Source organism: Bombina bombina, chromosome 2, assembly GCF_027579735.1.
Source record: "Bombina bombina isolate aBomBom1 chromosome 2, aBomBom1.pri, whole genome shotgun sequence".
NCBI lineage: Eukaryota > Metazoa > Chordata > Amphibia > Anura > Bombinatoridae > Bombina > Bombina bombina.
In genome coordinates, this window is record NC_069500.1 from 526,833,497 (window position 1) to 526,859,244 (window position 25,748).

The following is a 25,748-nucleotide window of genomic DNA, read 5'->3' on the forward strand; positions in this document are numbered from 1 at the left end:
AATGCGAAGGTTAGGGTGAATGGCATGCTTTCCAATAGTTTCCATATAAGTAACGGCACGTGACAAGGCTGCCCGTTATCACCACTGCTCTTTGCAATCTCCATGGAGATCCTAGCCCAAAAAATCAGAAATAACACTAATATATCGGGGATAACAGTAGGTGATACAGAATATAAACAGGCATTATACTTAGTTTAAAACTCAGAATACACAGACACTTGCAGACCTAGAACAGTATCTACCCTATTGATATTATGAAATGGTGTTCATTGTATTAATTGTCACTCCCTCTCCTCCGAATAACTTATACGGTACTTCTCACAAGGGCCCCCCCTCCCTCTTTCTCTCCCCCCCCCCCTATTTTAACCAAAACAGCTCTTGCCTGTTGATTCCCCCATCTCTCTCTCTTCTATCTCATAACTTCGATTATTGCATCTCCTATTCCAGTTACTAATTCTCTTCTACTCATCTAGGTCCAAAAGTGGCCATTTTCAAAGCCAAATTCCTCTCTCACACCATGTAAGTTTGAAGGGTTCAAGAGTAACCCTTAGCTCCAATAGAGGAACACGCCTAAGATAATAATATAAAACTGAGGTTCAAACCGCCTACCTAAAAAGACTCACTACCCGACCTCTTATTATGCGATATCTTACTTTTGTGAAATATTGATTCTGCTTTTATTTTTATGTCTTATGGTATTTCATGTATGTTAAATTTCCTCTAACAACCTCAATAAAAAATGTATTTAAAAAAAAACAAAAACCAGGTATTATATGCGGATGACGCCCTCTTTATACTAACAAAAGCTGAATTCTCTGTCCCTGAACTTCTGAGAGAACTGAAAGCATACGGGAAGGTATCCAACTTTCTACTAAATCTTAATAAATCTGAACAGATGAACATTAACACCCAAAACCAATGTATTCAGAAAATTAAAACTGAGCACAATATTACTATAGCTAAAACCAATCTGAAATACTTGGGTATATACCTTACACCAACACCATCAGATCTCTACAAACACAATTTTATCCCTCTGAAAAAAGATATAGAGAGAGACTTACACACATGGAAAAATAAACCCTTATCTTGGTTAGGCAGAGTAGGGATTATTAAGATGAATGTGCTCCCCCAAATATTATACGTAATGCAGGCTTTACCCATTCCCTTTCAGGAAAATTATCTTAATCAATTACAGAAACTTATTGATCAATACATCTGGGCTGGTATCAGGCCGAGAGTCCCGAGAAAGACAATGTATCTTACAAGGGATAAGGGTGGTTTAGGCCTCCCAAACCTAAATGCATATAGAAAAGCTATAGTATTACAAAGGGTTGTGGAATGGTCCCATAACACTATGGATAAGGCTTGGGTGCATCTAGATCGACAAATACTGTCAGTTAATAACGTGGGCACTCTGGCTTGGTCTCCACCGCAGGACAGACCTAAAATTCTAACTAAATATATAATAACAGCAAATGTTTTGACCGAATGGGATAAGACAATTGCCACTTCCACTCACATCTCAACTAAATTTTCCCCTTTAACCCCAATTACTGAAAATAAGAACCTTCCATACAACGCATTAAGTTGCCATATTAAATACCCATACCACCTAAAAGAAGGTTCAGTTCTGTACGCGGTTGAGAACAAATTGTTTAAAACACACGCACAGCTACAAGAAGCACACAGAGAAATTTTCCCATTGGATACACTACAACCAACTCGTTCATTATATCTCTCATCATAAATTTAAGACAGACCTTGGAAGAGAACTCATACAGTTTGAAAGACTATGCGTCTCACTCACGACCCCAAGACATTTAATCTCGCTTGTATATAAACTCACATCCATGATAAACACTACATCTATCCCATCATACACACTAGCTTGGAGCAGGGATTTGTCCCATGAAATCGACAGTGACTCTTGGAGAAGAGACTTTTATTAACAAAACTCTCTTCTGTTTAAGCCACCATTCAGGAGATTCACCTGAAGTTCCTGACCAGATGGTACCTCACACCATCTAGGCTTCATAAAATATTCCCCGCGCTGAGCAACACTTGTTGGAGAGGCTGCGGAGAGGAGGGTACACTCCTCCACATATGGTGGTTTTGCCCTAAATTACACACATACTGGATAGAGGTTTTTGCTGCAATTTCACATATCTTACAGATACAGATCCCGCAAACCCCTGAAAGCTTACTGTTCCATTTGTATGCAACATGTTGAATGTAAAATGTATACCATATTTTGACTTTCTGTTGATCATATTTACTGTATTGTAAAAGTTACATCAATAAAGTTTCTTTTTTGGAAAAAAAAAACAACAACAAAAAACCTAACACTAACCCCCGAAGATCCACTTACAGTTTTTGAAGACCGGACATCCATCCTCAATGAAGCGGCAGAAGTCCTCAACGAAGCCGGCAGAAGTCTTCAACCAAGCGGGCCGAAGTCTTCATCCAAGCTGGCAGAAGTCTTCATCCAGACGGCATCTTCTATCTTCATCCATCCGGCGCGGAGCGGCTCCATCTTCAAGACATCCGGTGTGGAGCATCCTCTTCTTTCAATGGATCTTCAAGAATGAATTCTCCTTTAAATGATGTCATCCAAGATGGCGTCCCTTGAATTCCGATTGGCTGATAGAATTCTATCAGCCAATTGGAATTAAAAGTGAAAAAATTATATTGGCTGATGCAATCAGCCAATAGGATTATGCTTGCATTCTATTGGCTGATTGGAACAGCCAATAGGATGCGAGCTCAATCCTATTGGCTGATTGGATCAGCCAATAGGATTGAAGCTCAATCCTATTGGCTGATTGCATCAGCCAATAGGATTTTTTCACCTTTAATTCTGATCAGCCAATCAGAATTCAAGGGACGCCATCTTGGATGACGTCCCTTAAAGGAACCTTCATTCTTCGTTAGCCGTCAGAAGAAGAGGATGCTCTGCGCCGCATGTCTTGAAGTAGGAGCCGCTCCACGCCGGATGGATGAAGATAGAAGATGCCGTCTGGATGAAGACTTCTGCCGACTTGGATGAAGACTTCTCCCGGCTTCTTTGAGGACTACTTGCTGCTTGAATGAAGACTTCTCCCGGCTTCGTTGAGGATGGATATCCGGTCTTCAAAAACTGTAAGTGGATCTTCAGGGGTTAGTGTTAGGTTTTTTTAAGGGTTTATTGGGTGGGTTTTATTTTTAGCTTAGGGTTTGGGCTGAAAAAGAGCTAAATGCCTTTTTAAGGGCAATGCCCATCCAAATGCCCTTTTCAGGGCAATGGGGAGGTTAGGTTTTTTTAGATAGGATTTTATTTGGGGGGTTTGGCTGTGTGGGTGGTGGGTTTTACTGTTGGGGGGTTGTTTGTATTTTTTTTTTTTTTACAGGTAAAAGAGCTGATTTCTTTGGGGCAATGCCCCGCAAAAGGCCCTTTTAAGGGCTATTGGTAGTTTAGTTTAGACTAGGGTTTTTTTTTATTTTGGGGGGGCTTTTTTATTTTGATAGGGCTATTAGATTAGGTGTAATTAGTTTAAATATTTGATAATTTCTTTTTTATTTTGTGTAATTTAGTGGGGGGGGTTGTAATTTAGTTAATTAAGTTTAATTAATGTAATTTATTTAATTGTAGTGTAAGATTAGGTGTTAGTGTAGCTCAGGTTAGGTTTTATTTTACAGGTAAATTTGTATTTATTTTAACTAGGTAGCTAGTAAATAGTTAATAACTATTTAACAACTATTCTACCTTGTTAAAATAAATACAAACTTGCCTGTAAAATAAAAATAAACCTTAAGCTAGCTACAATGTAACTATTAGTTATATTGTAGCTAGCTTAGGGTTTATTTTATAGGTAAGTATTTAGTTTTAAATAGGAATTATTTAGGTATTAATTGTAATTTTTATTTAGATTTATTTTAATTATGTTAAAGTTAGTGGGTGTTAGGGTTATGTTTACACTTAGGGTTAGGTTTAGGGGTTTATAACTTTAGTATAGTGGCAGCGATTTTGGGAGCAGCAGGTTAGGGGTTAATAACAGTAATGTAGGTTGCAGCGATGTTAGGGACAGCAGATTAGGGGTTAATAATATTTAACTAGTGTTTGCGATGCGGGAGTACGGTGAAATAGGGGTTAATCATTTTTTTTGTGGAGGCGATGTCCGGAGCGGCAGATTAGAGGTTAATATTTTTATTTTAGTGTTTGGGATGCGGGAGGGCCTCGGTTTAGGGGTTAATAGGTAGTTTATGGGTGTTAGTGTACTTTGTGACACTTTAGTTATGAGTTTTATGTTACGGCTTTGTAGCGTAAAACCCATAACTACTGACTTTCAGTATACGGTATGGATCTTGTAGATATGGGCTGTACCGCTAACTTTTTGGCCGGACAGGCATACTCGTAATACCGGCGCTATAGAAGTCCCATAGAAGTCCCATTTTTTGAAAGCTGCAGTAGCGTTGCGTTACGGCTAAAAAAGTGTGCGGTACAGATATACCTGCAAGACTTGTAATAGCAGCGGTAGTGAAAAAGAGCCATAACGCTGCTTTTTCACTCATAACGCAAAACTCGTAATCTAGCCGACTGTTAATACCTTGTATCTCAGCCTCGGCAGACTGCCCCTTATCTCAGTTCTTTTCACAGATTTGTATTTTAGCAAATCAGTGCTGACTCATAAATAACTCCATGGGAGTGAGAACAATGTTATCTATATGGCACACGTGAACTAGCACTGTCTAACTTAAAATTTTTCAAAATGCACTGAGATAAGAGGTTGCCTTCAACAGCTTAGACAGTAGCATATGCGCCTACCTAGGTTTAGCTTTCAACAACAATTACCAAGAGAACAAAGCAAATTTGAAGATAAAAGTGAATTGGAAGTTGTTTAAAATTGCCTGTCCCTTTAAGTAACACAATACACCTAATGCACCAGCACAGCCTATCTATGCAACACTACAGCCCAGCAATACATCACCAATAAGCAACATGGCAGGATAATAATGTCACACAACAGCACATGACAGTAGACTGATCTAATACAAATCTCAAACACAGCTTATCATAATGCAAAAAGAAACAAAACCAAAACCCAGTAAAAATATATCTTAACACAAGTTATGCAAGTCAGCCCAACTGCAACGAAACACAGTAAGCCAGTGATGTAACAAGTCACACTTATTACTTTTCTCTTAATTATCTTTCCCCAGGTGTATTACGCTATAGGTGCGCTGGCCAAGTCAGTGTATGAGAAGATGTTCCTGTGGATGGTGGTGAGAATTAACACCACGCTGGAGACCAAGCAGCCCAGACAATACTTCATAGGAGTGCTGGATATCGCAGGATTCGAGATCTTTGATGTACGTAGGTACAGAGGAAGGAGCATATAGGTGAAGCTATATCAGCTATAGGGAAGCAGGGTAAATAGGCTGGTATAGGGTGACGTTGGGAAAAGAAAGTGTAGACCTAGTATAAGAAAGAATCAGAACTGAGGTATTGTGGGAAAATGGAATGACATAAGAGTTGTAGTTGAGTTAGTAGTGGTTTTGGTAGTAATAATGTATTTCCTATGACTAATGTGGCAGTGATATAAGATATGTAGTTAAAGGACCACTCAATGCAGTATAATTCCATAATTAAAAGATATTGCATAATAAAAAGACAATGATTTAACACAAAGCGGTCAATTTACTAAAGTGCGAACGGACATGATACGATGTAGCATATCATGCCCGCTGCACATCGATAAAATCCTGGCAGCATACGCTGTGCATTTATCATTGCACCAGCAGTTCTTGTGAACTACTGGTGCAATACCGCCCCCTGCAGAGCAGGGGGTGTCAATCAACCCGATTGTATTCGATCGGGTTGATTTATGTCCTCTACCGGAGAGCAGGCAGACAGCTTATGGAGCATAACTTCTGTTTCCATACGGGACTTGATACATTGACCCCTTACTCTGAATTTCAAATAAGCAGTAGTTTTCTTTTCCAACAAATGTATTTTTTCTCCCATTTTCCGAGCTTGTGCACATGCTCATTAGGAGCTTGTTCCCCAGAAAGTGTCAATATAAAAAGACTGTGCAAAATGTGATAATGGAAGTAAATTGGAAGGTGTCTTAAAACTGCAGCTCTTTCTGAATCCTAAAAGTTTATTTTGACTTGAGTGTCTTTAAGGGCCCAAGGATCAAAAGCTTGCCGGTATGGGCAGAAATTATAGCATCGTAATGTAATGTAGAAGTCTCTTTTTTACATTGAGTACTCTGTATAGTGAGATAAACAGTTCACAAGCTAAAATGTACTTTTATATAATTGTTTGAGGTACCTGACAGGACCTAATAGATACTCTCGCCAGAGCACATCATCAGGCCCTAAGCCTTTTAATTGAAGTTACAGTGATGTAACAGCTATGTTTAATGTGACAATGGAGTAAAGTGTTAATATTTCCTAGCTGTATTTTTCTGACTAAAGAGTTATTGATATAAATATTTTGGCTAGCATAGAAATGATAAATATTTACCCAGTCTTCTTTCTTTTCCCTTTTACAGTTTAACAGCTTTGAGCAGCTCTGTATTAACTTCACAAATGAGAAGCTCCAACAGTTCTTTAACCACCACATGTTTGTGCTGGAGCAAGAGGAGTACAAGAAGGAGGGAATCGAGTGGGAGTTTATAGATTTTGGCATGGACTTGCAGGCCTGCATTGACCTCATAGAAAAGGTGAGACTTGCCAGGCTTTACCTACCTTCAACACTGGTCTGGAGAAAATATAGCTGGGGATCTGTATTAATTATTATGGCCTAGATTACAAGAGGACAGCAACATTTTTAGCTATATTGAGCAAACATAGCTCAAGGACAATCATTAGAGCTTCTATTTTTGCAATCATATTACAAATGCATGCTTATTTATTTTAGTTTTATTGCTCAAGCAATAGTCCATGACAGGGTTCATCAATTGTGGACCTCCAGAGGTTTTGGAAATACATTTCCCATGATGCTCAGCCAGCATTTCAGCTGGCTAAGTATCATTGGAAATGCAGTTCCAAAACCTCTGGAGGGCCACACTTGATGACACCCTGGTCTAGGGCGTGGTAATATCTGCATGTCAGATGCATGGTGTGCTTTATCTCTTACATAACAGACCTCTATGTGGGCACACAGTAAACTTCATATCAGAAATCGCGTAAGCTTTAAGACGAGGGTGCACTAAACCAATGGTGTGCAAGTAGTGACATTCTGTGCTATATTACAATAATTAATGATAATGGATTAATTAGCTCTACATGTTGCAGCTGTACTTTGGATTGCCTTCAAGAGCAACACTTAAATAACCACTTGTAATCAGGGGCGGAACTACCATTGGTGCAGCAGGTGTAGTGGCACAAGGGCCCAAGTGCTGGGGGCCCATATTAGCTACTCTATACAGAGGTGTGTGCAGAATGTGTACAATCCACCTGCAACACTCATAGACCCATCTCTTCAGTTCTTATGAGCTACACACATCAAAGAAACAACACCAATACTCTCCTGTCAATCTCTATCTTGCAGTTATTAGCTGCTTGAGAGACCTCAATTAATCCTGGGACCTGTTTGATTCCATATAAATAGAAACATAGAAAACCTAATATCTATTCCTTGCTTAACCAAAGCAAGAACCCCTTTCGCTTGTGCACTACGGAACACCTGCTCTGTCTGCAATAAGTTCACTTCTGCCCATGATCGTTTCTCCTCCTACACCTGCAACCTTCTGGCACCTATTAACAAAAATTGGGAAAAAAACTCAGCCTGTGCCATTGCATATCTGCCTGTATACTGTTATAGTGCCACAAAGCTCAGTTCTTGATTCCATATTTTTCATTCAACACATTATTCATAAGTTCCCATATCCAATGTGATTCAGTATTAACTTCATGCTGATGATACCCAAATCTGCCTGTCTGTACCAGACATGTGCTCTACTTGTACAGTTGCATCCCTAGCATTCTATGAGTGTCTAGTTATCTACCCCCCCCCTTTTGTCTAATATTTAAGTATCAAATCTCAATAACTGTTGGCAAAAGTGCATCACCTCAACCCTTTTTACCCTCTGCTATAGCATCACATTTGCCTCAGGGCATTTATTCCCATTCCATAGATTTAACAGTGTAGTGTTCCCTCCCATACCTCTGTCGTTGACTACAAATATTCTCTTCTTCACTCTGCTCAAGACCTTTGTCTCTCCCCTCTCTTGTTACATCATCACATTTTTTAGAACGCTATCTAATCTGTGGAATTATCTGTTTTATCCAACAAGAATTTTCCAAACTTTTGGAGCTTCAAGCATTTCTTACAACACTACTGCTATCCTTACCATTTACATGCTATTTTTAACCCCTAAATGCTATCCTTACCCTTTACATGCTATCCTTACCTTCTACATGCTATCCTTAACCCCTACATGCTATTCTTAACCCCTACATGCTATTCTTACCCTCTGCATGCTATCCTTACCCTCTACATGCTATCCTTAACCCCTACATGATATAATTACCCTCTACATGCTATCCTTACCCTCTACATGCTATCCTTACCCTTTACATGCTATCCTTACCATCTACTTGCTATACTTACCCTTTACATGTTATCCTTGTTCTTTACATACTATCCTTACCCTTTACATGCTATCCTTACCCTCTACATGCTATCCTTCTATCCTTACCCTCTACATGCTATCCTTACCCTCTACATGGTATCCTTACCCTTTACATGGTATCCTTACCCTTTACATGCTATCCCTACCCTCTGCATGCTATCCTTCTATCCTTACCCTTTACACACTATCCTTACTCTTTACATGCTATCCTTAACCTCTAAATGCTATCCTTGCCCTTTACATGCTATGCTTACCCTCTATATGCTATCCTTACCCTCTACATGCTATCCTTACCCTCTACATGCTATCCTTACCCTTTACATGCTATCCTTACCCTCTACATGATATGCTTATCCTCCACATGCTATCCTTACCCTCTACATGCTCTCCTTACCCTCTACATGCTATCCTTACCCTTTACATACTATTCTTAACCTCTAGATGCTATCCTTACCTTCTACATTATATCATTACTCTCTACATGCTATCCTTACCCTCTACATGCTATCCTTACCCTCTACATGATATCATTACTCTCTACATACTATCCTTGCCCTCTACTTGCTATCCTTACCCTTTACATGCTATCCTTACTGTCTACATGCTATCCTTACCCTTTACATGCTATCTATACCCTCTACATGCTATCCTTAACCTCTACATACTATCCTTACTCTCTACATGATATTCTTACCCTCTACATGATATCATTACTCTCTACATGCTATCCTTACCCGTTACATGCTATCCTTACCCTCTACATGCTATCTTTACTCTTTACATGCTATCCTTACCCTCTACATAGTATCCATGTAGTAAATGTGTAGTGCAGTGTGTGTGTATGTGTGGGTGTATGTGGGTGTAGTAAGTGTGTGTGTGTAGTGAGACTCAGAAAGTGCTGCCCCCCCCCCCCAATCTGCTGCCCTAAGCAAGTGCCTTGTTTGCCTAGGCCAAAATATGCCCCTGCCTTAACCTCCTCATACTATCCTTATCCTCTAAATGGTATCCTTACCCTCGACATGCTATCCTTAGCCTCTACATGTTATCCTTATCCTCTACATGGTATCCTTGCCCTCTACATGGTACCCTTACCCTCTACATGGTATCCTTACCCTCTACATAATATCCTTAGCCTCTACATGTTATCCTTACCCTCTACATGTTATCCTTACCTTCTACATGCTATCCTTAACCCCTACATGCTATTCTTAACCCCTACATGCTATTCTTACCCTCTGCATGCTATCCTTACCCTCTACATGCTATCCTTAACCCCTACATGATATAATTACCCTCTACATGCTATCCTTACCCTCTACATGCTATCCTTACCCTTTACATGCTATCCTTACCATCTACTTGCTATACTTACCCTTTACATGTTATCCTTGTTCTTTACATACTATCCTTACCCTTTACATGCTATCCTTACCCTCTACATGCTATCCTTCTATCCTTACCCTCTACATGCTATCCTTACCCTCTACATGGTATCCTTACCCTTTACATGGTATCCTTACCCTTTACATGCTATCCCTACCCTCTGCATGCTATCCTTCTATCCTTACCCTTTACACACTATCCTTACTCTTTACATGCTATCCTTAACCTCTAAATGCTATCCTTGCCCTTTACATGCTATGCTTACCCTCTATATGCTATCCTTACCCTCTACATGCTATCCTTACCCTCTACATGCTATCCTTACCCTTTACATGCTATCCTTACCCTCTACATGATATGCTTATCCTTCACATGCTATCCTTACCCTCTACATGCTCTCCTTACCCTCTACATGCTATCCTTACCCTTTACATACTATTCTTAACCTCTAGATGCTATCCTTACCTTCTACATTATATCATTACTCTCTACATGCTATCCTTACCCTCTACATGCTATCCTTACCCTCTACATGATATCATTACTCTCTACATACTATCCTTGCCCTCTACTTGCTATCCTTACCCTTTACATGCTATCCTTACTGTCTACATGCTATCCTTACCCTTTACATGCTATCTATACCCTCTACATGCTATCCTTAACCTCTACATACTATCCTTACTCTCTACATGATATTCTTACCCTCTACATGATATCATTACTCTCTACATGCTATCCTTACCCGTTACATGCTATCCTTACCCTCTACATGCTATCTTTACTCTTTACATGCTATCCTTACCCTCTACATAGTATCCATGTAGTAAATGTGTAGTGCAGTGTGTGTGTATGTGTGGGTGTATGTGGGTGTAGTAAGTGTGTGTGTGTAGTGAGACTCAGAAAGTGCTGCCCCCCCCCCCAATCTGCTGCCCTAAGCAAGTGCCTTGTTTGCCTAGGCCAAAATATGCCCCTGCCTTAACCTCCTCATACTATCCTTATCCTCTAAATGGTATCCTTACCCTCGACATGCTATCCTTAGCCTCTACATGTTATCCTTATCCTCTACATGGTATCCTTGCCCTCTACATGGTACCCTTACCCTCTACATGGTATCCTTACCCTCTACATAATATCCTTAGCCTCTACATGTTATCCTTACCCTCTACATGTTATCCTTACACTCTACATGCTATCCTTATCCTCTACATGCTATCCTTACCCTCTACATGATATCCTTACCCTTTACATGCTATCCTTACCCTCTACATGCTATCCTTACCCTTTACATGCTATACTTACCCTTTACATGCTATCCTTACCCTCTACATGGTATACTTAACCTCTAAATGCTATCCTTGCCCTTTACATGATATACTTACCCTCTATATGCTATCATTACCCTCTACATGCTATCTTTACCCTTTACATACTATTCTTAACCTCTAGATGCTATCCATACCTTCTACATTATATAATTACTCTCTACATGATATCCTTACCCTCTACATGCTATCCTTACCCTCTACATGATATAATTACTCTCTACATACTATCCTTACCCTCTACTTGCTATCCTTACCCTTTACATGTTATCCTTACCCTCTACATGCTATCCTTAACCTTTACATGCTATCCTTACCCTCTACATGCTATCCTTACCTTTTACATGCTATCCATACCCTCTACATGCTATTCTTAACCTCTACATACTATCCTTACTCTCTACATGATATTCTTACCCTCTACATTATATCATTACTCTCTACATGCTATCCTTAGCCGTTACATGCTATCCTTACCCTCTACATAGTATCCATGTAGTAAATGTGTAGTGCAGTGTGCGTGTATGTGTGGGTGTATGTGGGTGTAGTAAGTGTGTAGTGAGACTCAGAAAGTGCTGCCCCCCCCCCCCAATCTGCTGCCCTAAGCAAGTGCCTTGTTTGCCTAGGCCAAAACATGCCCCTGCCTTAACCTCTACATACTATCCTTATCCTCTACATGGTATCCTTACCCTCTACATGCTATCCTTAGCCTCTACATGGTATCCTTACCCTCTACATGCTATCCTTAACCTCTAAATTCTATCCTTGCCCTTTACATGCTATACTTACCCTCTATATGCTATCCTTACCCTCTACGTGCTATCATTACCCTCTACATGCTATACTTACCCTCTACATGCTATCATTACCCTCTACATGCTATCATTACCCTCTACATGCTATCCTTACCCTCTACATGGTATCCTTACCCTCTACATGCTATCCTTACCCTCTACATGGTATCCTTACCCTCTACATGGTATCCTTACCCTCTACATGCTATCACTACCCTGTACATGCTATCCTTACCCTGAATCTGATTTCTTAGTTGTTGTCTTTCATGCTTTATCTTTCCTGCTTCTCTGTAAAATATTTATTAAGATTCAAGATTTTAATGTAGGGTTCAGGACAGGTTATTGGAGATGTTAGGAGAGATTGTCTATCTGAGCCTACTTAATATTCAGTGAATAGCCCTTGCTGTTTAACACACTGAGGCCACAGTGGACGTACAAGTTATCACATTAGCTTACAAATTAGATATCTATATGTTTTTTGAAATAATACACTGTGGACTTATTTTATCCTTGGGCTTATGAAATAGTCACCATAATTTGAAACATTGTATGCCTCTTTAAATAAACAAGCATTGTTTTTGTGATTTTGCTTGAAAATTCACAGTACGTAATTAACTACTGCCAGAAAAGGCTTTAAAATGCACAGCCTCTAGATGTTATTGGGTTGAATATATAGCCATGCTAGTTTAGGCAACCTCCCCATTAGTGAATTTAAGATATAGTCCTTGTTACTCTCATATAATCTCACTTGATTCTGCTGGCCGACTAATACATCTTGTACAAAGAATCTACACATCTTATCTCTCCTCAGCCCATGGGTATCATGTCCATCCTTGAAGAGGAATGCATGTTTCCAAAAGCAACTGATTTGACCTTCAAGGCCAAACTGTATGACAATCACCTGGGCAAGTCCAACAACTTCCAGAAGCCAAGGAACTTAAAAGGAAAGCCTGAGGCTCACTTTGCCCTTGTGCACTATGCTGGCACCGTGGACTATAACATTATGGGCTGGCTGGTGAAGAACAAGGACCCCCTTAATGAGACAGTGGTGGGGCTGTTCCAGAAATCCTCCATGAAGCTGCTGGCACATTTGTTTGCTAATTACGCTGGTACTGAATCAGGTACAAAAACAAGGAAGTTCTTGCCACAGTTTGTATCAGTTTATAAAGTTTATTGCAATCTCTGTCTTATATCTATATCTGATTCTCAAAGTTTATCTCAATTTCTCCACCAGTTTCCTGCTTATTTTTCTATTTTGCCCTCTCCCTGATGCTAACTACCCTTGTTTATTGTCTGCCTGGCCCTTACCATGCAATGAATTTCAGAATTACAGTTATCTTTGCAAATAAAAACAAATGTATGCCTTTCCTAATGCATCCAATTTTTTTTTTACCTTGGAATGTTAATGCTGTTAATGTCTTTCTTTTCTTTGTTTCATATTCATGTATTTATTTATTTTTCTTTGAAGTTATAAGTAGTGTGTGGCTACATTTTCACTGAGTGCTTGTCCCTATCCGTTCTGTATCTGCTCTTTCTCTGTCTCCCTCATCTCTTTTTTTCCCTGCTTTATTCTCACCCTTCACCTTAATTTAAAACATTGTATGCCCCTTTAACTAAACAATCATTAATTTGTGTGTGTGCCTGTAAATTCAGAATACCTAATTAACTACTGCTAGAAAATACCCAGCAGCCTTCTCTAGATGCCATTAGGTTGAACAGAGAAGGAATAACTGTGATGGTTTAGGCAACCTCTCCATTCTGAGTGAATATAGGTTTGTGTCCTTGTTGAGTGTTTGGCCCTATCTGTTCTCTAACCCCTCTTTCTTTGTCTCCCTCATCTGTTTTTCTGCTTTATTTTCACTCTGTGTGTTTCATTCTCTAGAACAAGCTGCAAAGGGAAAGGGCACTAAAAAGAAGGGTTCTTCATTCCAAACAGTATCAGCTCTACATCGGGTCAGTGATTGCTTATAGTTATGGCTGCTTATCTCCCCTATATTTTCCTCTTGACCTTTCTTTCTATTGTTTAGTCTTTGTTTCATGCGTCTCATGTAACATGGCAATGTTTTACAAATAACTCACACTAATTATATTTATGTTTTAAAGAAAATGCATTCATACTATCTGTTAATTACTAATGTAACCGAGAATTTAATCAAAGTTCCCTATTTTTACAACATGATAATAATAGAAAAGTACATCCATATTTGGGCAAACCACTCATTTTGCTGTATTCTGTGCATTTGCTTTAAAGGCAAAACAAGTGGCTCATTGGACAATTAAACGAATGCACAGAGACAAAAATGTAGGTGATTTGTTTGTACAGTTAAACCCATTACCCTAAAGACAGGAAAGGGTTCACATTGACAGTTTTACACTATTCAATAGTGATCCAGCAATGCCCTTGTAATTTGATTGATTCCTGTGCCAGACAACAAGTATGTAAGCTTCACTTTTGTTCTTAACAATCCTGACCCCATTAAAAAAATTACATTTATAATATGTATTTTTTAGGGCTACTGCTGGCTTGTGGCGCTAGATACTACTATATCTTTATTTAAGTTTATGCTGCTGCAAGGGCGTATTTAGGTTTTGTGCTGCCCTAGGCACTAAAAATTCTGCTGCCCCCCCCGCTGCCACAAGAAAAGGAAAAGGTTTTAGGCCTTTTTTCCCCTTAATATTTTTTTGGGTCAGTGTGTAAAAAAAATTTTTTTTTCCCCCCATAACAATTCAAAAGAAAATGGCTAGCAAAACACTTGCGTACAGGTGGGTTGAATTGCATGCATCTCATACCATTTTCTCCCTGAGAGAAGGGAAAGAAAAGAAGGGGAGGGGAGAAAAGGGAGGGAAAGGAAAGAAGGAAGTGAGGGAGGGAGAGAGAGAGAAGAGAAAGGTGGGGGAGGGAAAGAAGGGAGGGAAAGAAAGGGATAGAAGGGAGCAAGGGATGGAAAAGAGAGAAAGAAGGGAGGGAGGGAGGGAGGAAGGAAGGAAGGGAGGGAAAGAAATACGGGAGGGAGTTGGAGGGAGATAGAAAGGGAAAGAAGGGAGAGAGGAAGTGAAGTAAAGAAGAATACACTTTGAAAACTATCACTGCCCTTTACATGCAACAACATACAGTAATTACCATCATTCAAGTAATGAAACGTTTTAAGTGTTCGTTTACTATTTACTTTGTGGGTTCATGAATGCAGAGAAAGTTAGCAATTAGTAGCTAACATACATTAGCGCTGAGAGTTTACAATCAGACATCACAAGATGATCTAAGCATTGCACAGGCGCATCCAGTCTGTTAGTTACTAAGACCTGCAATAAGCACTGTGCAACCAGACCCACCACAGCTGACAAGGGGCGGCAGCATATCGGCACAAGGTCTTTTCCAGCCTCACCTTGTAAACATATCCCCGGGCAAGTTTCTCACCAAGAACGCTTCCACTGCAAATATGCCGGCAGCTCTAAATGAAGCAACGGTTTAAAGGAGCATTGCCTGTAAAGAGTGACCTTAATCAGTGCACGTGCCTTGTCTTCTCTGTAAAAGCCTGCACTTTATCGCTCACTGTACTGTGTGCTGGCTTTTAGAGAGAAGATAGGGCAGATGTGCTGCCCCTCCCTAATCTGCTGCACTAGGCACCGGCCTTGTTGGCCTAGGCCATAATACCCCCCTGTGCTGCTGCCCTGAATATATTCACCATAAGAAATAAGGAGTTAACAGATATCTGTTAACTAAATAATAATGTCAACATTCGGCTGAACAACATGACCCAGTGAATTAATGTCTAGATAATAATATGCTATAGACTTTCTATATATATTATTGTTTTATTGAAAAGCAGAGACTTGGGTCTCTAGTTATTAAGCCCTGTAATTTTCTTGCATTCGCCGGCCCAATACGCTCGCCTAAGCTCGCCTCACATCACAGCCGCGGACCTGAATACGTTCGCAAAAGTTATCAAAAAAGCTGTCAAAAAGCCACGCACCAAGTACGGGGTGATGAGCAGCGGACTGTGATAGTTATCACTCATCCAATCTCGCTGCTCTTCGGCTTTTTTACAGCTTTATTGATAAGCTGTCACTAAGCACCCACACTATACTATACTGTTCTACCCCCTATACCACCACCCCCGGAGCCCCCCGCAACTAAATAAAGTTATTAACCCCTAAACCCCGCTCCTAGACCCCGCCACAACTATAATAAATGTATTAACCCCTAAACTGCCGCTCCCGGACCCCTCCGCCACCTACATAATACCTATTAACCCCTATCCTGCCCCCCGTATACTGTCGCCACCTATAATAAAGTTATTAACCCTTATCCTGCGGATCCCGGACCCCGCCGCAACTAAATAAATTGTTTAACCCCTAAACCGCCACTCCCGGACCCCGCCACCACCTATATTAAACTTATTAACCCCTAATCTGCCCCCCTACACCGTCGCCACCTATAATAAATTTATTAACCCCTATCCTGCCCCCCTATACCGCCGCCATCTATATTAAACTAATTAACTCCTATCCTGCCTCCCTATACCGCCGCAACCTATAATAAAATTATTAACCCCTAAACCTAAGTCTAACACTAACCCTAACACCCCCCTAACTTAAATATTAATTAAATAAATCTAAATAATATTACTCTTATTAAATTAATTATTCCTATTTAAAACTAAATACTTACCTATAAAATAAACCCTAATATAGCTACAATGTAATTAATAATTAAATTGTAGCTATTTTAGGATTTATATTTATTTTACAGGTAACTTTGTATTTATTTTAACTAGGTACAATAGTTACTAAATAGTTATTAACTATTTAATAACTACCTAGCTAAAAGAAATACAAAATTACCTGTAAAATAAATCCTAACCTAAGTTACAATTAAACCTAACACTACACTATCATTCAATTAATTAAATAAATTAGCTACCAATACCTACAATTAAATAAAGTGAACTAAATTACAAAAAACAAACAAACACTAAATTACAGAAAATAAAAAAATATTACAAGAATTTTAAACTAGTTACACCTAATCTAAGCCCCCTAATAAAATAAAATAAAAAAATAATAATAAAAGTCCCTACCCTATTCTACATTACAAAGTAATCAGCTCTTTTACAAGCTCTTAAAAGGGCTTTTTGCGGGACATGCCCCAAAGTAATCAGCTCTTTTGCCTGTAAAAAAAATACAATCCCCCCCAACATTAAAACCCACCACCCACATACCCCTACTCTAACCCACCCAAACCCCCCTTAAATAAACCTAACACTACCCCCTGAAGATCTCCCTACCTTGAGTCGTGTTCACCCAGCCGGGCTGAAGTCATCATCCAAGGGGAGCTGAAGAGGTCTTCCATCCGATAGAAGTCTTCATCCAAGGGGCGCTGAAGAGGTCTTCCATCCGATAGAAGTCTTCATCCAGGCGGCGTCTTCAATCTTCATCCATCCGGAGCGGAGCCATCTTCAAAAGAGCCGACGCGGAGCCATCCTCTTCTACCGATGACTACCCGACGAATGAATATTCCTTTAAGTGAAGTCATCCAAGATGGCGTCCCTCGAATTCCGATTGGCTGATAGGATCAGCCAATCGGAATTAAGGTAGGAAAAATCTGATTGGCTGATTCAATCAGCCAATCAGATTCAAGTTCAATCCGATTCAGTCCAATCAGCCAATCAGATTGAGCTTGCATTCTTAAAGACGTCACTTAAAGGAATATTCATTCGTCGGGTAGTCGTCTGCTGAAGAGGATGGCTCCGCGTCAGCTCGTTTGAAGATGGCTCCGCTCCGGATGGATGAAGATTGAAGATGCCGCCTGGATGAAGACTTCTATCGGATGGAAGACCTCTTCAGCGCCCCTTGGATGAAGACTTCTATCGGATGGAAGACCTCTTCAGCGCCCCTTGGATGATGACTTTGGCCCGGCTGGGTGAACACGACTCAAGGTAGGGAGATCTTCAGGGGGGTAGTGTTAGGTTTATTTAAGGGGGGTTTGGGTGGGTTAGAGTAGGGGTATGTGGGTGGTGGGTTTTAATGTTGGGGGGGTTGTAATTTTGTTTTACAGGCAAAAGAGCTGATTACTTTGGGGCATGCCCCGCAAAAAGCCCTTTTAAGGGCTGGTAAAAGAGCTGATTACTTTGTAATGTAGAATAGGGTAGGGACTTTTATTATTTTGTTTTGTTTTTTATTTTATTAGGGGGCTTAGATTAGGTGTAATTAGTTTAAAATTCTTGTAATTTTTTTTATTTTCTGTAATGTAATGTTTTTTTTTTTGTAATTTAGTTTAGTTTATTTAATTGTATTTAATTGTAGGTATTGGTAGCTAATTTATTTAATTAATTTAATGATAGTGTATTGTTAGGTTTAATTGTAACTTAGGTTAGGATTTATTTTACAGGTAATTTTGTATTTCTTTTAGCTAGGTAGTTATTAAATAGTTAATAACTATTTAATAACTATTGTACCTAGTTAAAATAAATACAAAGTTACCTGTAAAATAAATATAAATCCTAAAATAGCTACAATGTAATTATTAATTACATTGTAGCTATATTAGGGTTTATTTTACAGGTAAGTATTTAGTTTTAAATAGGAATAATTTATTTAATGATAGTGTAGTGTTAGGTGTAATTGTAACTTAGGTTAGTTTTTATTTTACAGGTAAATTTGTCTTTATTTTATCTAGGTAGATATTAAATAGTTAATAACTATTTAATAGCTATTGTACCTAGTTAAAATAAATTTAAATTTGCCTGTAAAATAAAAATAAATCCTAAAATAGCTACAATATAATTATTAGTAATATTGTAGCTATCTTAGGGTTTATTTTATAGGTAAGTATTTAGTTTTAAATAGGATTAATGTAGTTAAGAGTAATTTTTATTTAGATTTATTAAAATAATATTTAAGTTAGGGGGGTGTTAGGGTTAGTGTTAAACTTAGGTTTAGGGGTTAATTAGTTTAATATAGATGGCGGCGGTATAGGGGGGGCAGGATAGGGGTTAATAAATTTATTATAGGTGGCGACGGTGTAGGGGGGGCAGATTAGGGGTTAATAAGTTTAATATAGGTGGCAGCGGGGTCCAGGAGCGGCGGTTTAGAGGTTAAACAATTTATTTAGTAGCGGCGGGGTACGGGATCGGCAGGATAGGGGTTAATAAATTTATTATAGTTGCGGCAGGGTCCGGGAGCGACGGTTTATGGGTTAATAAGTTTATTAGAGTGGCGGTGGGCTCCGGGAGCGGCGGTTTAGGGGTTAACATGTTTAATATAGGTGGCGGCGGTGTAGGGGGGGCAGATTAGGGGTGTTTAGTCTCGGGGTACATGTTAGGGTGTTAGGTGCAGACATCTCCCATAGGAATCAATGGGATGTCGGGCAGCAGCGAACATGAACTTTCGCTATGGTCAGACTCCCATTGATTCCTATGGGATCCGCCACCTCCAGGGCGGCGGATTGAAAACCAGGTACGCTGGGCCGGAAAAGTGCAGAGCGTATCTGCTAGTCATTTGATAACTAGCAAAAGTAGTCAGATTGTGCCGAACTTGCGTTCGGCACATCTGGAGTGACGTAAGAATCGATCTGTGTCGGACTGAGTCCGGCGGATCGTAGCTTACGTCACAGAATTCTACTTTTGCCGGTGTGTATGGCATGATAACTTAGGCGAATCAGCCTCGCCACAAATACGCTGTGGAATTCCAGCGTATTTGAGGTTGACGGCTTGATAACTAGAGGCCATAGTATTTTCTGCATATGAGCTAAATATTAAAAGAACAAGAAAGACATTTTTATATATATACACAAAAAATATAACCAACTAAGGGCCATATTACGTGGGTGTTTGCACACGTTGGGTTTAGCACTTGTATTACAAGTTGACGGTAAATGTGAATGCATGACCACAATCATGATTTAGACTAGAATGATTACTGCATCCTCAGAGCACTGGTTAACTGTTTTGTGAAACAAAAAAGTGTCACAAAACACATACAAAATACAATGAGCAGTTACACTCATAATAATGATATCTAATAAAAAATATTTTTGAAAAATTGCACAAAAAAGTTATAAGAAATCAAAGATATGCGGTTGAAGGTGTTAGAAAAAAAAGGACTGCAAGGATTTTAACCCCTTAAGGACCAGCGACGTACCCTGTATGTCGCTGGCCTTTTTTTGGGACTTGATTGTTTTATAGCACGGTCTTGCAACCAGCGTTGAGACTGCTCTATTCCACAAAGCCTGCTGGAGGGAGTGCATTAATAGCGTGTTCTTGCTAGACTTGTGCTATTATGTCCTGAAAAAAACCTTAACAACCAGTGACATACAGGGTACATTGTGGTCATTAAGGGGTTAACATACAAGGAATATAGGTCCACAGCATCTTCACATTCAGGACATCTTTATTGTAGACAGATATAAGACAAATCAACATTTCGACCTTCGGGGCAGACCCCTTAATCATGCATGATTAAGAGGTTTCCCCTGAAAAGTGGCTTTGTCTTATATCTGTCTACAATAAAGATATCTTGAATGTGAAGGTGCTGTGGACCTATCTTCCATGTATATTATTGGGATTAGCAGAGTCCCAGGTCGACACGGACACAAATACACAGATAGCAGCTTACCTATTGTAAAGGGCTTTAACATAGAGATACATACATATACATGTCTAAAGATGTATATGTATGTATATATATATATATATATATATATATATATATGTTTATATGTGTTTACATATGTATTTATATGTGCATTTATGAATTTACAGACATGTATACACATATAAACACATAAATACATATGTATACATATATAGACACATATAAGTGATTTGTAGCCATTGCAGTCAAGTAGATGAAAATATGTAAAAACATATTTATGCAATATTCATATTTAATAAAGTGTTATACTATGTATTTACTATAAATATTTAAAATTCCACTGTTCTGCACATAGGGGAATATGTTCTATGTATTTTTAAATAGATATTCTTTTATATACTGTATATATATATATATATATATATATATATATATACCTATATTTAATCATCTATATATAGGTATAGATATATTGTACCAAAATAACACCAGATATATGTAGAAATATTTATTTATGAATAAATAGAACATATTCTGCTTTGTCAAGAACATTGGAATGTGAAATATTCATATTTTAATGTCGGATTAGTGCACTTGAGAATATGCAATTGGGTTTGAGCATGAGTAAGGTTTTTCCCCCACTTTTTTGCTCCATTGACTTTTATGGCGGAATATGTTAATGCTATTGCGATATTCAAAGTTCGGCTTATGACTCGCATTGTGTTAGTGAACATGCGAAAACCTTTTACTTTCAACTTGTAATATGAGTGCTACCCGATGAGTGCGCAAAAAACTTACTTCTAGCGTAGTTAGAGTGTAAGCAGGAGCATTAAATAGTGCTCCACTAATTAATCTGGCCCTAAGAATTTCACTGTAAAATATCTACAGAAAAATAAATATTTTACAGGCATTTCAACTTTTGTTAGTAAAATTTGCAGGGTTTTGCTGCCAGCCACATAATCATTGGAAAGTATTCTTAACTTATATTTTCTGCTGAGGGCAGTTAGGGCCAGGTGTAAATGAGCTCTTGCACTAGTTAAGCAATCACTGGGTATAATGTAGCAGAACTGTGATGTATTTAATTTGTGCACTGCCCTAGATACCGAAAATTCTGCTGACCCTTGAACAGCTCAAAACTTTAAACTCTTATTAGCCTCTTATTCATATGCAACCAGAGGCCATGGCGCATAAAGGGGTCATGTAAACCACTTGACAACAAGGGGTCACTTATTTTTAATAAAATCACAAAATTAGAACATTTGGAGAGCACAGGAGTAGGAAGACATAATTTTAACATTTTAACAGTTTTTGGTAAATACACAAATTTCAACCTGTGTGTGGCAAACTTTACCAACAATAAGTACTGTGACTGATAAATATATCTTCATGTCTCCACCTACCATTGTTGTTTCATCTTACCTATTTTTCTATTCCACTCAAATTGCTCATTCCTCTGCAGGAGAACCTCAATAAGTTGATGACAAACCTACGCTCCACTCATCCCCACTTTGTGCGCTGCTTAATTCCAAATGAGACTAAGTCCCCAGGTGGGTAGTGAAAGCAATCAATAGCTACATCGCTTACAATGTAGACCATCACATCACCTTTTTCCCCCACACAAAAAATAAGTTACAATCACCACTTTCACTGCAGGTGTGATGGATAACCGTCTGGTTATGCACCAGCTTCGCTGTAATGGTGTCTTGGAAGGAATCAGAATATGCAGGAAAGGATTCCCTAACCGCATTCTTTACGGTGACTTCAAGCAGCGGTGAGTTCACGTCATAAAATGGAAACCTAATGGTAATTTTATGGAGGGAATCTGTTCCTAATCCTAACACTGATTTGGTTTGCATAGTAATATCTGATAAAAGGTGCATATATTATCTGAAGAAGCTGTCACATAAAGGAGACTGTCCCTACCAACACAGAGTGACCTTCACAGAACTGATACAGAGTCTATTGAGTCAGTATTAACAAATATAGCCGGACACACAGAATGCATATAAGCGTTACGCTCATTAAAAGGATATTAAACAGTTGGCGTATATTATAAAATTATTAATTATGTATAGTTAAAGAAACTTTGTAATATTCTTTCATTATTTATTTTGTTTCCTTTTCCTGTAATTTATAAGTACCAGTAAACACAGATTTGCATAATCACTAAAAGCATGATAAAAAAGACAATGCTATAGCACATAGGGGCCAGCGTTGTATCGGCCCCATTGCCTCTGTTTCCACGCGAGCCTTCAACCTCGCCGGAAATTCGTCCGTCACCTCTGAGGCGGCGGACAGCAATCTGCCTGATCGCAAACGATTGGGTTAAATGACACCCCCTGCTAGCGGCCGATTGGCCGCGAATCTGCAGGGGGCTGCATTGCACAAGCATTTCACAAGGAATGCTTGTGCAATGATAAATGCTGACAATTTGTAATTTTAGATTTAATAAATGTAATTTAATCTTAGGTTTAATATTTAAATGAATGTTAGGATTTTTATTTTAATTGTAATTTAGGATTTTTTATTTTAATTGTAATTTTGGATTTCTTAAATTAATGTAATGGGGTTAATTTAGGGGATGTTAGGTTAGGGGGCTTAGTGATTAGTTATTTGCGTTGTGGGGCATGGCTGATTAGGGGTTAATAGTTTTAATAGCTTGTTTGCGTTGTGGGGCATGGCGGATTAGGGGTTAATAGTTTTAATAGCTAGTTTACGTTGTGGTGGCATGGCAGATTAAGGGTTAATAGTTTTAATAGCTAGTTTGTGTTGTGGGGCATGGCAGATTAGGGGTTAATAGTTTTAATAGCTAGTTTGTATTGTGGGGCATGGCAGATTAGGGGTTTATAGTTTTAATAGCTAGTTTGCATTGTGGGGCATGGCGGTTTTAGTGGTTAATACATTTATTATAAATTGTGATGTGGGGGGGGATGGCGGATAGAGGGGTTTTGACGTGTCGGGTTAGATTTCAATAGGTAAAAGGTCTCAAAGAGCACCTTTTTCCTGTTTTACACCTAGTTGAGCTGGGTGTAATTTTTGTTACTGTATCGGCAGCCTCCAACAGTGTATTAACGGTTTATGCGGGCATTGGAAACCGGTATAATTTAAAGATTAGCGCGTTCTGATACTTAGTATGGGATACAATATAGTTTTTGGCAGCCAGAGTACGGTTGCCGAAATTGAGTTACAACGGGCTGTTAGAAGCAGTCGGTGAACGATATTGCTTCCAACAGCTTATTTAACGCTTTGCGAGCACACGCAAACCGAATTACGGCTCAATGGAAACGAGCCCGGAGTTTCTATAGAGTCTTGTTTGCACAGACTCTTTTATTGCCTGTTTTATATCTGTCCCTAATTGTCCTCAGCAGGAGAAAGAGATACATAGAAAATGTAAGTTCAAACAAACATGGCAGCAGCCATTACTTTTTAGAAACTAAAGTACTTTATTTAAACTAAAACTTTACACTTATATATTCAATAGTTAAACAGCTGATACAATTGTAAAAATAAGTCCCTCTGTATATTATTCTTTGGATAATCTTTGCTTTGAATACATCAATATGTCTAGCATGTATTTACTGTTTAATATCCTTTGCTGACTTTGCACTTTTTTTCTATTTCTAAGCTACCGAATTCTGAACCCTGCAGCCATCCCAGAAGGCCAATTTATAGATAGCAGGAAAGGGGCCGAGAAACTTCTGGCCTCACTGGACATGGATCACACTCAATACAAGTTTGGGCATACCAAGGTATTAAAGGGCCAGTATAGTAAAAACTGACTTGCTGTAATCCATTAGTTTTAAGATTATCAACCTTAGACTACTATGTCATTAATCCCTACATAGGGGTTAAGCACACAGAAGAAGTCCTGCCCCCTGAGCGGAAATTGCAGATGATCTAATCAGCAACACTAGTTATATTGAAATGTTTTTTTATTAGCAATTACAAACTCCATTACAGTGCTTACAGAAAAACTTGAACATCAGCACAGGATTTAAATTTATACATGAATGTCCTATGACATCTTCATTATACAGAAAAGAAGAGGTGAAAAAAAAATAATAAAAAAATAATAATGAATAAATAGATAAAAAAAAAAAAGGGAGAAAGAAGAAAAGGCTAAAAAAAGATAAGAAGAGAGGATAGAATAAGATGAGAGAGGGGAGAGGGGTTAGTTGGCATCCCATGGGTTCCAGCACAATTAAAGTTATTTACTAGTTGCACGATTTAGATGGAGAGCATCCCATTTGTTTTAGTTCATCTTTAGGTACCAGAAAGGATAATTTAGGAGGAAGCTAGATTGAGAGACTCCTTGTGACCACTCTCTGACATGCATTTTTGTACCCATGCAGGTGTTCTTCAAGGCTGGTTTGCTGGGTCAGTTAGAAGAATTGCGAGATGAACGTCTCTCCAGGATAATAACCCGCATCCAGGCTCAGTCAAGGGGAGTCCTTTCAAGAATAGAGTTCAAAAAGATTGTGGAGCGCAGGTAATTCACTTGCTAGTAATATTTTATGTGACAAATATCTGAGGAGCAAAAATATTTTGGGTACAAATGTCAATGTCAATTAGTCACGCTAACAGTTCCAGATGCAGAATTGTCTTATGCACAGTACAGCTCTGCAACAATAGTAAGGCTGCAGGCGCACTGTTACACTTCGTCTTGAGTTGGAGGTTAGAGTCAGGGTGGAATTATATGATTACAATGTAAATGAATGGTTCTGGTTAGAATTTTGGTGACAGTAAATATGTCCATTACTTTTTCTTTTAATCGTCATTGTTGCTGGGAATTCAAGATTGTCTTGAATAGGTATATGGCCATCCTGAGAGCTAATTAAGCTTACATTTCTGCAGGAAATATTGGCAGACCCAATAAGCCTTCTAGTTCTTAACATTTCACTGTAATTCTCTAGTTCTTAAAATTTCACTATAACTCTCTAGTTCTTAACATTCTTAACATTTCACTATAACTCTCTAGTTCTTAACATTTCACTATAACTCTCTAGTTCTTAACATTTCACTATAACTCTCTA

The 25,748-nt window shown here is 38.8% G+C and overlaps 1 protein-coding gene across 1 annotated transcript in view; it reads left to right on the plus strand.

Moving 5' to 3' along the window:
• The window catches only part of MYH7 (myosin heavy chain 7), a 77,060-nt gene that overhangs the window by 24,251 nt on the left and 27,061 nt on the right, over positions 1–25,748 (plus strand). The window contains exons 13-20 of the mRNA XM_053702326.1: positions 5,200–5,349; positions 6,537–6,707; positions 12,935–13,244; positions 14,006–14,076; positions 22,175–22,262; positions 22,369–22,486; positions 24,341–24,464; positions 25,068–25,204. Of these exons, the coding sequence (XP_053558301.1) occupies positions 5,200–5,349; positions 6,537–6,707; positions 12,935–13,244; positions 14,006–14,076; positions 22,175–22,262; positions 22,369–22,486; positions 24,341–24,464; positions 25,068–25,204 (1,169 nt within the window). The remainder of the gene's footprint in view (positions 1–5,199; positions 5,350–6,536; positions 6,708–12,934; positions 13,245–14,005; positions 14,077–22,174; positions 22,263–22,368; positions 22,487–24,340; positions 24,465–25,067; positions 25,205–25,748) is intronic.